General features: G+C 37.3%; 1 protein-coding gene across 6 annotated transcripts in view; it reads right to left on the bottom strand.

The window, feature by feature from the left end:
- The window catches only part of LOC126825386 (serine/threonine-protein kinase BRSK2), a 695,489-nt gene that overhangs the window by 530,472 nt on the left and 150,183 nt on the right, over positions 1 to 14,834 (bottom strand). For all 6 annotated transcript variants that reach the window (XM_056101811.1, XM_050555009.2, XM_050555005.2 and 3 more), the window contains exon 6: positions 1,652 to 1,685. In XM_056101811.1, coding sequence (XP_055957786.1) covers positions 1,652 to 1,685 — 34 coding nt within the window. The remainder of the gene's footprint in view (positions 1 to 1,651; positions 1,686 to 14,834) is intronic.

The following is a 14,834-nucleotide window of genomic DNA, read 5'->3' on the forward strand; positions in this document are numbered from 1 at the left end:
GAAATGTAAAAATAACAATCAACCCGGGATTATCTGTTAATTAATCTTTTGTTTATTAAACGACTAACCTGATCATTGTTTTCACGCGTAACGACACATCGTTTGATACTGATTAAATAAAATAAAAGTACCGAGTTTTGTCACGATCATTTAGTACCTCTTTTCCATTGCCACTTTGTTGTTAAACAGACGTTTTAGCGCCGCCTATAATATTACATACAGAGTTACACCCCCTGTAAATAGGTGATAAAATCAGCGATGGTTTTTTTGTTCATGTGCTTTTTAGATAAAATTAAATTAATTCATCGATTTTCTTCACAAAAATGGATAAATATTATCGAATGCATCACAATAGTAGACAGTAGTATCGAAGGTTGGTACAAAATGACAAGTTTACAGGAGTTATGTCCGAGATTTGAGTAAAGAATTTTCGTCTGGCGCAAGATTCAGCGATGGTCAAATTTACCGCTTCCAATGCATCCAAGCGTAATATTTAATTTATGACAGCACAAAAAGCACCGAGATTTTATTAAGAGGCCACTCCCGTTAAGTTATGTCCGAGATTTGAGTAAAGAATTTTCGTTCGGCGCAAGATTCAGCGACGATCAAATTTACCGCTTCCAATGCATCCAAGCGTAATATTTAATTTATGTCAACACAAAAAGCACCGAGATTTTATTAAAAGGCCACTCCCGTTAAGTGGTCAGTTGTGAAAATTCCCTTGGGTGGCTGCTTAATGCAGATTCTACTGTATTAATCACCCGTCGTAGTTCTGCCCCATGCCAATTGTTAACATTAAGTACACAAAACATTGAATATCATATATTTAGCTGCTCAACTTATCGGAAATCATTGAAAATCAATCAAATTCTATGTATCAAGACCTCCGACTCTATGTATAAATACAAAGTCAATCGAATGATCACTTTGGCCTGTACATGTAGAGTGTCCACAAGATTTTTCGAAGCAATCAAGGCACATAACTCAGCAATATTTCTTGGAAAAAAAATAGGATTTGTCATCTTACTGTCCTGAAACAGGTTGTAGAAATATAAAATCAAGCAGATGATAACCTTGATCTCTAGAGCATCCACAAGATTTTACAAAGTAATCAAGGGCCATACCTCTGGAAGTGATTATCAGAAATCATTGAAAATCAATAGGATTCTAAAACACTGTGTACAAATCTTAAGTCACTCAGATATTAACTTTAGCTTCTAGAGCATCCACAAGATTGTTCACAGTGATCAAGGGCCATAGCTCTGACAGTAAATATTGTAAATCGTTGAAAATCAATAGGGGTTTTCATCTCATGACCCTAAACACTGTGTATCAATTGGATATTAACCAGAGCCTCTACAGTGTCCACAAGAGTTTTTAATCTAAAGTCCATCTGACAACAATATACGACCACATTTCAAGGTGGGCATCTAAAGAGGATGCAATATCAAAACTGAAATAGCGTCAAAAATAACATTCTTAAATAAAACCCCCAAGCATTTTTAGTCAATTAAAAATTATAACAGAACAAAAAAACAAACAAGTAAAACTACAAAATAAACCCAGTCAAACACTTAGAAAATAAAAATAAAAACAAAGTTACAAAAACATCAAAACAGGAGCCTTAAAATAAACATTCTGATTGGCTTACCCGTATTACTTCTGGACAAGCATAATGAGGAGACCTAGATGAAAGAATTTAACAAATATAGTCAGTTATTTATATTAACCCTCTTGGCATTTTCAATCACACTGCATTATGAAATCAGCTAATTAGGATTGAAAATTTGTATAACTTTCATCATCAAGTGATGCTGAGAAATTTAGTTAACAAATGAGTTTTCATTCTAATATGATATAAAAATAAATTCGAAGTAATTATGTGATTACAAGTGACGTCACATTTGCAGCACATCAGTATAATAATTGCAACAAATATTCAATAATTTACAGAAAATTAAAATATTTATGCAGTTATCTCCCTTTACTACAGACAGATTTTAGATTGCTACTCAGATTAATCATCTTGTTGGGCATTGCAGTTTGTTTCCAAGACAAAAAAGAGTTTTAAAAGAAGTTAACAAAGATTAAAAAATGCATCAAAATAAAAGAGTATTTTAGAGGTTAATTTAAAAATGTTCATTTAACGGTCTCATGGCCTACTTAAAAGTCTTCTTATAGTAGGGGAGCTAGCTGATTTTTTGTTCTGATGTGGTGTTTGATTTACTTTGGGGCCATACCCGATCAGCTGAAACAGAAATCAAAGTTGTCTGTAACATTTGAAATAAACATGTCTATTTGGGGTCACTAGGGGGCGTTCTGAAATACAGAAACCAGATGATATTCTCTTCTGGAGGGCACTTCATAGGTCAATGGTGGCACCATTCTCATGAAAGAAGAATTTTGTCCGCCATACTTGAAACACAAATTTTGTGATGTGTTCAGCTTGGAACCTGTTCTGGAGTAGGAACCCAGGGTATAATTTGTTCTGAAGTTGTGTTTTTTTTACTTTGGGACCATACCCTATTAGCTGAAAAAGGAATCAAAGTTGTCCGTCATATTTTGAAATAAACCTACACACTCGGGTCACTAGGGGGCGTTCTGAAGCCAGAAACCAGGGGATTTTTTGTTCTGAAGGGCACTTTTCAAGTTTGCCTTAGCAACGTGAACAAATGTAGCAAAGATTAACTTTGTCCACAAAAATTTGAATTAAATCAACTTTTTCCATGATTTCGGGGGCGTACGGCCCCTAAACCCAGGGGATGTGCAACTTAACAATTCCCATTTTGATCATCGGCCATGATGGTGCCTCCGTTAGGCATAGTGCCAATTTTGTCTGCGAGTTTAGGAATAACGGTCAGCTAGCTCCCCTACTATTATACTATAATTATTTCTTCATCCTGGTGATTTTAGTATGATAACACGCTGTCGACAAGTGCACACGGTCCTGTATAAATCATTTGGGTATAATATGTCAGGAAAGCACACAAATCTTTATATATGTCTTTTAATAACTTATGAACGCTTCTTCTTTGTCTTTTAAATGATTCCGGTTCCAAACCAGTCGCCTTTGAAAAGATAGGTTGCCAGGCAACAAAACATACGCCCACAGCAGCTAAATCGTCCGATAAGTCGACAAGGGTTGCCACATATTTATTCTTTTGTAGGTAATTAGGGGAATTTAACAGACAATTTCATACAGATGACATTATAATTTTCGTTGTTTGAAGGTTCACAAGGTTCTAAAAACTAAAACATGGGCCGTAACTCTGGAAGCAATCTACAGAAACTGTTCAAATTCGACAGGCTTTTTTCGTTTTACTAATTCAAATAATGCATATAAATTGCATACAGATCGGATGATAACTTTTATTGTTCGAAAGTTCACAAAGTTCAACCAAGTAAATCAAGGGCCATAACTCTAGACGAAATTGACGGAAATTGCTGACATTCAATAGGCTTGTTCGTCTTCATTTCACTAATTTAGGTGATAACTGAAACTCAATGGGCTTGTTCGTTTTACTAATTTAAATGAAACATATAAATTTCATACAGATCAGATATACTATTCAAAAAAAGTAGGGGATATTTGATTTTGGGGGCATAATACTAAAATATGCAAATGACTACGAAAAAAGTCACTATAGAACCTAAGAGAAGAAACATTTCCAGTTACATGTGACACCCAAACGCACCAATAGCTACCGCATGGAATGCAGGTGATGCTTGGGATCATCATGGGGGTCCAACCCAAGATTTGCACGACTCTGACTTTGAATGTTACAGTCATTGTGGCATTGAATTCCAGGGTGGAAACATCAGTTTAATTGTTTTAGTGACCAGAAAACAAATTTTGATATGCGTCGGCTTACCCAAAATGAAAGGTTACGTGCCCTTGGCATGCTACAGATCGGCACAACACAGGCGGTTGTGGCGCGGACGATGAATGTTTCTCAGTCTGTCATAAGCAGGCTATGGTCCAGATACCGTGATACACAATCTGTACAGGACAGACCACGCTCAGGTCGACCAAGGGCGACAACTCAAGCCCAGGATCGATTTATCCGTACCTTGGCCTTGAGAAATTGTGTCATCACAGCAAATCAGATCAGCGCTCGTCTTCAAACAGACACTGGTGTGAGAGTGAGTGGCCAGACGATTCGGAATCGACTGCATAGGGGTCACCTTCGCGCCCGACGTCCTCGCGTGATCCCTTGTTTGAGAGATCATCACATTCAGGCAAGACGTCGTTGGTGTAGGGATCGTCAACACTGGGATAATCGACGCTGGAGCAATGTGATGTTTTCAGATGAGTCAAGGTTCACTGTTGATTTTTTGGACAGACGTAGGAGGGTGTGGCGTCGTCGAAACGAGCGCTTCCAAGACGTTAACGTCATCAGACATGATCGATTTGGGGGTGGTTCTGTTATGGTGTGGGGAGGCATCACTGTTGCCGGAAGAATGGCTTTACATGTTGTTGCAGGGCGTGTTACAGGCCAGTACTACCGGGACAACATCTTGGCAGTCCATGTTGTGCCGTTCGCACGACGTCATGGCCGCCGTTTCATCTTCCAGGATGACAACGCAAGATGTCACAGGGCCAGGATCGTTACAGGTTACCTCCAACAACAGAACATCACCACATTACCTTGGCCAGCACTGAGTCCCGACCTCTCCCCCATCGAGCATGTCTGGGACATGCTTGGACAGAGGTTACGTCAACGTCAACAACGTCCTGCCAATGTCCAAGAACTTGCTGCTGCGTTGCAACAGGAATGGGACAATCTGGACCAAAATGACCTTAGATGTCTCATTAGGAGTATGCCACGTCGGATCAATGCTTGTTTGGCAAACAGAGGAGGATTTACCCGTAACTGACTTGGTTGTGATGCTGTTGTAACTTTGCTGTTTGACCCCGGGTATCATTTTACCCTTATAATGGTCAGTCTGTGCCTTACTTAGTCTAACGATCATTTGGAATAAATCGATGAATGTGAACTTCATTTCATTTTGTCATTTGTTTCTTCGTCAGTTTCATTAGGTGACTTTAATAACACTTAAAAATCAAATATCCCCTACTTTTTTTGAATAGTATAATAACTTTTGTAGTTAGAGCACTTACAAGGTACAACAAAGTGAAACAAGGGCCATAACTCACGGCGTAATTAATGGAAATTGCTGAAATTCAATAGGCTTCTTCATTTCACTAATTTAAATGAGGCATATCAATTTCAAACAGATCGGATGATAACAGTTGTCATTAGAGCGTTCACAACATTCAACAAAGTGAAACAAGTGCCATAACTCTAGATGTAATTAACGGAAATTGCTGAAATTCAATAGGATTCTTAGTTTTACTAATTTAAATGAAGCATATAAATTTCATACAGATCGATTGATAACTTTTGTCATTAGAGCGTTCACAAGGTGCAAAAAAGTGAAACAAGGGCCATAACTCAAGAAGAAATTAACGGAAATTGCTGAAATTCAATAGGCTTCTTCATTTCACTAATTTAAATGATGCATATCAATTTCATACAGGTCGGTTGATAACTTTTGTCATTAGAGCGTTCACAAGATTCAACAAAGTGAAACAAGGGCCATAACTCTAGATGTTATTAACGGAAATTGCTGTTTTACTAATTTAAATGATGCATATAAATTTCATACAAGGGCCATAACTCCAGAAGAAATTAACGGAAGTTATTGAAATTAAATAGGCTTATTCATCTCACTAATGCAAACAACATATTTCATTTTCAAAACAATCGGTTGATAAATGTAGTTTGTAGAGTGTTCACAAGAAATTGTGGACGATGGACGGACGGACGGAGGGGGGCGACGGCAATATACGACCACATTTCCATGTGGGCGTATCAAAAACCCTCTTTTCAATATTTCACCGATTCTTCGAATATCATCACTATTGAACAAATTCTAAGTATTCTATGGTATATACCCACAGGTGACGATGTCGCGGCGATGTCATTACCACCTAAATGAATAGACACGGTCACCAGTTTCCTCCCACATATGCATATGTTTATATTTATTTTTTCATGTCTACTATTAAGTTATTGCATATATACTTAATGGACGATGTTTTTTTTAAAATTAACGAAATTGTACATGTTTATTACAATGCACATGTTTATTACAAATGTGTAATGCTCTACTCGTATAAACATTCCACCTGACTTAACAAGTAATCAATGGGGTTAAGATTGTTGATTGGGTAATCAAGTTTTTGTTTATTTATATTATCAAAGAAACCGACAGAGCTGTAACAGGCCACAAATGATAGTTTTGATAAACTGAGAAGTGTCGCTTCGAGAATTACACACTGGAAAGAAACATGTGCAATTTCGTTAATTTTAAAATAAAACATTGTACAGTAAGTAAATACGCAATAACTTAATAGTTGACATGGAAAAGCATTAATTTTAAAATAAATAAAAACAATCAACACTAACTAAGTAATTTCGGGACTTACATATAGTTCAATATTATTTCATTACCTCGCTTGTGCGAAGGAGTGTTTAACAGTGAGATGAAACCGGAAAACCTGAGAAAACCCACCTTGTTTGACAGACAACCTTATCAAGTGGTAAGAGACAGATGGGTCATTTTGGGAATAAAATATGGTATATCGTCATAATTGTTTTTCTTATTTTAAGTTTGTCGTCTTGGAAACCAACTGCAAAGCCTGTAGCAATCTAAAATCAATTTACCGGTTGTAAAGGGAGATAAGTGGGTAAACATTTCAATTTTCTGCAAAATATTGAATATTCGTTGCAGTAATTATAATAATGTGCTGTTATTTGACAATATTAGGTTGTTATTTGATCATATTGGGTAGTATTTGATGAGTATTTGGTAGTATTGGGTTATTATAGGCTTGTTTGGGGTGGTATAGGGAGGCAAATGGAACAGCCAGACATCGGTATCGCATTTGAAGTACATATCTATTTTGCATCATTATGTTGTAGTATTGGGTAGCATGTGGTGATATTATGGTGATATTGAAATGGTATTAGGTAGTATTGGGTAAATTGTCCCACCCGCATTTCAAGTTTCATCACAATTGGATAAAAATTGTGACCTCTAGAGTGCTCACAACCTTGATATACCATATTTTTACACATTTTGCATACAAGGGGAAGCCATTTTGTCTGGCTGAACTCAACCAACACTAAAGTGTAACAGTGATATATTCGAACTTTTTTTAAATCGGATAATAATTGTAACCTCTAGAGGGACCGCAAGCTAAAAGCGTGATTTTTCATACCATATATTTACACTGTTTGTGTACGAGGGTCGGACGGCCATTTTGTCAGGCAGTTTTGGTCTGATTTTCACGAAATTTGAACTCAACCTACACTATGGTGTAATGGTGATATATTCAAACGTTTGTTTTAAATCGGATAATAATTGTGACCTCTAGAGGAACTACATGCTAAAAATGCGATTCTTTCATACAATCAAGGAAGTTATGATCTGATATGCACAAATATCTAGAGTGTCCACAACCTTGATATACCATATTTTTACACTATTTGCGTACAAGGGGTGGCCATTTTGTTTGGTTGAACTCATCCAACACTACAGTGTAATGGTGATATATTTGAACATTTTTTAAATCGGATAACAATTATGACCTCTAGAGAGACCACAAGTTAAAAATGTGATTTTTCGTACAATCAAGGGCCATAATTCAGGAAGTTATGATCCGATACATTGCCAATATCGAAAGGAACCAAGAAAGGATAAGAATTGTGACCTGTAGAGTGTCCCCAAAGAAATTGTGAACAGACAGACGGACGCAACAATATGCGTCCACATGAAAATGTAGGCCCTCTACAGGGGACCCCAACCGTGGTATTACATTTGTTTCAGTCCGATTTTCACGAAATTCAAACTCAACAAGCTAAAAATGTGATTTTTCGTACAATCAAAGGCCATAATTCAGGAAGTTATGATCCTATACATTGCCAATATTGAAAAGAACCAAGATCTTTTGAAGATAAACCTATATTTCAAGTTTCGTCAAAATCGGATAAGAATATTGTGACCTGCTGAGTGTCCACAAACAAATTGTAGACGGACCGAATCGGATAAGAATTGTGACCTGTCCACAAACAAATTGTGGATAGACAGACGGATGGACGGACGCAACAATATGCGTCCACATGTAAATGTAGGTCCTCTACAGGGGACCCCAACCATGGTATTGCATTTGTTTCAGTCCGATTTTTCACGAATTTTTCCGATTAAACAAAATTGACAATATTTTTAATCAAAACAACGATTGATTATTGTTATTTATAATATTTCTGCCACACCCAACTACAATTAAGCATATAATCCTACCTGAAACGGTTATAAATTCCCTCTTTTTAAAATCAAAGCGACAGTAGATTGCTTTTTCCGACATTTTAAATTTACGTCTGTAACACATAAAGGCGGGGCCTCGTGTGCAATAGCCAATCAAAGTACTAATCTGATCAGAGTTGCGCAGTAGTAATACACTGTAATTATGAATGTCCGTATCAATTTTGATATTGTCAATATTTGCTGATAAATGAATGTTGTTTCAGTAGATTGGGCTGCGTATGTGTAATAAGTACTAATAGTATAAAATTAACTTATTTTTAAGATGGTACATGCATTAATAAAGAAATTGAGTTTGCCACTTGGAACTAAAGGCACCCAATCGTAGCTAAAAACAAGCACATCACATATCTCAGCGTTTTTAGTTACCATCTCGTAGCTAGGTGTAACAGTGATATATTTGAATGTATTTCAAAATCGGATAAAAATTGTGACAAGCTAAAAACATGATTTTTTGAACAATCAAGAGCCATAATCCAAGAAGTTACGTTCCGATATGCACGAATATCGAAAGGCACTAAGATCTTTGGAATATAAACATATATTTTAAGTTTCATCAAAATCGGATCAAAATATAAATTTCATACAGATTGGATTATAACTTTGCCATTTGAATGTTTACAAGTTCAAAAAAGTAAAACAAGGGCCATAAATTTTGAAGTAATCAACAGAAATTGCTGACATTCAATAGGATACTTGATTTCACTAATTTAAATAATGCATATAAATTACATACAGATCGGATGATAACTTTCATCATTTAAGCATTCACAAGGTTCAACAAGGGGCATAACTTTACAAGTAATTAATTGAAAATACTGAAATTCAATAGGATTCTTCATTTCACTAATTCAAATGATGCATATAAATTTCGTACAGATCAGATGATAACTTTCGTCCTCCGATTGTTACCAAGGTTCAGCAAAGTTAACTCTAGTCGTGATTATTGGAAATTGGTGAGGAGTTATTTAAATGATCTGTGTAAATTTCATACAGATCGGATTATAACTATTTATTTAGAGCATTTACAATGTGCAACAAAGTGAAACAAGGGCCATAACTCCAGACGACGTCTGGACGAGGGCAACGGCAATATACGACCACATTTCCAATGTGGGCGGATATAAAATTGCAACCTGACTTCTGAGATGGTAACGTGTTCTCCAGGATTTTCATGTAACTCATACTGCATGTGCTGTTTAGCGGGATCAGCCCTATAAAATGCACCCCCATACCTGGTTAAATGATTCACACTACAACGTCAGCAACATGCCACGACTCACGACAGCTCAAGAGGAATCAGGTGCTTTGAAGACTCGATGCTGGCCACCCTGCCCAAGCCGTTGCCAATCACTTCCAGGTCAATTTTTGGACCATCTACAGGCTTCAGCAATGCTTTCGGGCCACCGACACCACGGATGATCACCCCCGAACTGGTAGACCAAGGGTTACCACAGAGTGACAAGACTGCCATTTTGTGCGATAGCATGTGCAGAATCCCTTCACACAGGCATCTGAGACAGTGCGTCGGACAGTGGGAACAATAGGAAGAACCATCAGTACCGATACAGTGCACCGACGTCTCATCAGAGAGAACATCCATTGCCTAGACCTTACTGTGGACCGGTCATCACCCCTCGCCATCGACGTGAACATCTACAGTTTGCCCAACAACACCAGAACTGGCTACACAGGCAATGGAGAACTGTTCTGTTCACAGATGAGAGTCGGTATTGCGTATCAACTGCAGATGACAGGACCAGAATATGCGTCGACGTGGCCAGCGTTATTCTGACCAATGTGTCATAGAACGAGACACATGGGGAGGTCCAAGCATAATGGTTTGGGGTGGAATCGGCCTGAACCTGAGAGTGGGTCCCTTTGTGTTCCAAAATCTTGGTCCAGGGAGAGGAGGTGGCATCACAGCAGTGCATTACATCGATCAAGCTCTCAGACCCCACGTCATACCACATTTCGTACGTGATCGAAACAATATTTTTCAGCATGACAACGTGAGTTACTCGGGTCTTTCTACAGCAGAATGGTGTCAACGTTATGCACTGGCCATCCCTTATTCCAGACTTAAACCTCATTGAACGTTTTTGAGATGAAATTCAGAGGACATTTAATCATGTCGTACCGAGACCAAACACAGCCAATGGATTGCGCCAAGTGCCAATGGTGTTCATCAATTGTCTGGTCCACTCCATGTACAGACGCGGCGCTGCTGTTATTGACACTTGCAGTGGACACACCAGATACTGATGTACAGACTGTATACAGATTTTAAACCTTCTCGTAATGTCTTGGAATTGTGATGAATTAATCACTAATGTGTCAACATACTTTTCACAAAAAATAGCTTTGATCCATTTATTAAGTCGTTTTCTAGAATGATTTGATTGAAGTGCATCTTTGATTTTTGAAATTTGAACTCAACCGTGATATATTCAAACAGCTTTTTAAATTGGATAAGATTTGTGACTTCTAAAGGGTCCACAAACTGAAAATGTGATATTTCATACAATCAGAGGCCATAATCCAGGAAGTTACGTTTCAATATGCGCTAACATCAAAAAAAAGACCTTGAGATTTTTGGGATATAAACATATATTACAAGTTTCATCAAAATCGGATAAAAATTGTGACCTGTACAGGGTCCACAACCTTGGTATTACTGTCCGATATGCAAGAATATTGAAAGGCACCGAGATCTTTGGATTATAATCATACATTTGAAGTTTGGATAACAAAATGTGAATGGACGGACAAGGGAAACGACAATATTTGTCCGTATGAAAATGTGGGCGTATAAAAATAACCGAAAGTAAAAATTTTAAAGTGGAAGCCCTGGTATGCCTGTCTTCATTAATCTTTTCGGTGCAGAACAGTAGGATGTAAAAGCTCATTTCATAGCGACTTGAGAAATTTGTTGAAATGTAAAAAACCATAGTACTTGTTATCCAGTGTTGTATTTGAAGTCTTCAGCGTAGCCATAAATACAATATTTCAGGCATAAGATGTAGTACATAAAGCTAAATAGTCTGAGCGGTCAACAAGGGTTGTCGCATATTTATTCTTTTGTAGATAATGGGCAGCATTTACAAGACAATTTCATACAGATCAAATTATAATTTTCGTTGTTTGAGGGTTCACAAGATTCTACAAACTGAAACAAGGGCCTTAATTTTGGAAGTAATTTACAGAAATTATTGAAATTCGACTGCCTTATTCATTTTACTACATTAAAAGATAGGTTGCCAGGCAACAAAACATACGCCCAAAGCAGCTAAGTTGTCACATATTTTTTCTATTGTCAGTAATGAAACATTTATAATACACTAAAATCTGATTAAGAGCAACAACTCATTATCGGAAAATCATTAGAATTTGTTTGGCTTTAATTATCTCCACCCCATGCTAATGTTTAGTATACGAAATATTTAATATCATGGATTTAGCTGTTCCAGTTATCAAAATTCATTGAAAATCTCCTCTCATCCGAGCGCCCGAAGCGCGCGATGGATGAGAAGGTTTATATGAATATATAGCCAGGGGGCTTGAGGATTTATATTGCATATTTCTCATTGATCTAAATAAATATGTATACTAACTCAACATTCAAAGTCTAAAAATAGCACAATTGCACGTGCAGCACTGTGTCAACATACGCCTGGTATATAAATCCTCGAGTCCTCGGGCTATATATATTCATATAATCCTTTTCATCCATCTCGGATGAGAGGTGATTATATTCCATTATATGCCCTTCAGGCATCTCTGATTTATATTGCATCATTGAAAGGGTTGTCAACAAAAGAGAAAACAAATAGTAGGCTGTTAAAATTTATCCATATAATTAACAAAAATTATTATTTTCTGTAGATCTATAGTAGAACTTGTAAAAAAAAAGTTATCATTGTTCCATGATACTGTCTGAAATAGAGCATCCAGAATTAAACTATGCAGATCAGGAAGTTGAACGAATTAAATGAGGCTTATATACAGAAGTATCAATTCCTGCCAATACAATGGTTTCTTAAGCTAACGACCAATGGTAGATGGCATTACTGCTCTGAGTGTAATACATGTATGAGATACAAAAAATTCTGAAGATAATACTGCAGTGTATATCATGGACAGTATACACTAGGGACCGAAAAAAGGAAAGAAACTACGCTTATCATCCAGTAGACGTGGTACAAGGGTTAATCAGCGAACTGGATGTATGAGATGTGTTGTTGACGTTTGGGAAAGTAGGACGAGGGGAAATGTGTAGGGAGTGAAGTGCTGTAAAGGGATAGTTAGATGTATTATGAATGGTTAGAGTGGCTGTGGTGTTACGGTGAAATACTATGCCGCCACCCAACACCACAGCTTTATGACTTGTTAGACAGGAGTGATGTAATGGGTGTCAACAACTGGGTATGCCGGTACCGTTGCAACGTAGCCGCGGAAACGGAAAAATATTCAATGTTGACAGTATGTGCCAGGCATGAGGCTGCGCAGACCGAGCGGCAGCTCGATAGGGAGTGTGTGGGAGGGTCACCCTCATAAAAAAATTTTATTTTAAATTTCAGTTTTCTGTAAGCAGTGAAAACACTATTTTGGCATTGTTTGCGGGGTTAAACCTAAAAATCACATTAATACACCTATTGCACGATATTGTGAAACTAGCTGACGAAGACAGCTCGGGCGGCGATTGTTCGACTCGGGGCTGCTCTGTCAGTATCTAACAAACGCATTTAGTTCGCGTACAACTTTTAAAAACCGAATGTCAGTATGGTATTTCTCACATAATTGGTTATCGCAAAAACAGAGTAAACTGAAAGCGAGTAATCTCGACTCAAACCTATAGTCTATAGCCTACACTCGTCACTAGGCTTCCTATATTATTGTTTGTGGACGGTTTACTACTCAGTGATAAGCCTGCGCCGCAAAAAGAGGTCTCGCCTTTTATTATTAGTATAATGACTTCCTCATGTGCGGCAGGTTAGTTTGCTTCTAAAAACACTGTTTTCCGTTCCAAAAAATACAAAAGTAATTTTCTACCAGATGACCATGGTTCTTTTCACCGAGACTAGATAATTTCTCTCGGTGTAAGGATATAGCTATGGATAAGTTCATACAAGGTCAATAAATCCGCGGTCACTTCGGGTCACACTGTTGAGAAAATAAACCGATGGGTTTGTTTAGTGATTTGTATGAACTGTCTTCACACATTCGGTTTATAATTAGCGATACACAGGTACAGTGGCAAGTGTTGTACTTCACAGACTGTTTACCTCCGAACTACCTCCGCACGAAATCCCCGATTTGGGTACTTGTTAAAAGAAAAAGAAATAGTACCTGTGCGCATGCCAGTAAAAAAAAACCTAAGAGTTCGCGCATAAAAATGCCCGAACGTACCAGCCGCCAGGTCATCTAGAATTTAATACACGTATCCAGCTAATAGATTGGCGTCAAAAATGTATTAGTTTTTAGACAAGGCCTTTATTTTCCCGGATGTTGTCAAGAAATGAACAGAGTGTTTAATTACTTAAGGCGTTTAGATTTTACGCCAAATTACAACTTTACCGAGAGCCGTCTAGTAACTTACGGGTGAGTAGTAATGCAACGCCGTTTACTTTTCATGTCTTGTAATAAGTTTGCCCAGTGTCATCTAGAAAACTTAAGGCATTTGTTTATGTGTGAAATATTTAATTTCTATCTCCCAATTTTAGAAACTATGTTCAGATTTATAATCTAAGTATAGTGTCTAAAATTCTCGAATGAATTGCATATTTGTTGAATATCGTCCATTCTTCGGTATTGTCGATTTACAATAAATTGACAATTTTCCCGGCGTAGATAAAACCCACATTTTATTTATTAGAAATTAACAAAACAATGGACGTATATCTTGTTACTTATAATCCTGCTTCTCTGGGTTATTTACCCGCTTCCGCAATTAATAACAAATGTATTTGTGAATTTACAAATTAATGTGTGCAGTTCTCGTTTCGGCCACAAATGAAACGTCATTTTCGCCATGTATCTAGGCGTCTTTGGGGGACTATTTTCACCAACATTTATTTTTGTATCCCCACCCCTTGGAAATGTTGAAGAAATACCGAAGCAGGGAGTGGGTATATTGTTAACTATTGGAAATGGGCAAGGACCACAAAGTTTATAATTAGCCTTGTCACAATAAAATCGAGTATTTCTAATCAAACCAGCGGCTGCCAGGCAGAATACGCCAACATTTTTGAGAGATGGATAGAGAACAAGCTAAAAAGAAAGTGATTTTTCCTACAATCAAGGGCCATAATTCAGGAAATTACAATTCGATATGCGCAAATATCGAAAGGAACCAAAATCTTTGGGTTATAAACTTACATTTCAAGTTTCAACAAAATCGGATAAAAATTGTGACCTCTATAGGGTCCACAACCTTGATATAC

This window comes from Patella vulgata, chromosome 6, assembly GCF_932274485.2.
Source record: "Patella vulgata chromosome 6, xgPatVulg1.2, whole genome shotgun sequence".
Taxonomy (NCBI): Eukaryota; Metazoa; Mollusca; class Gastropoda; family Patellidae; genus Patella; species Patella vulgata.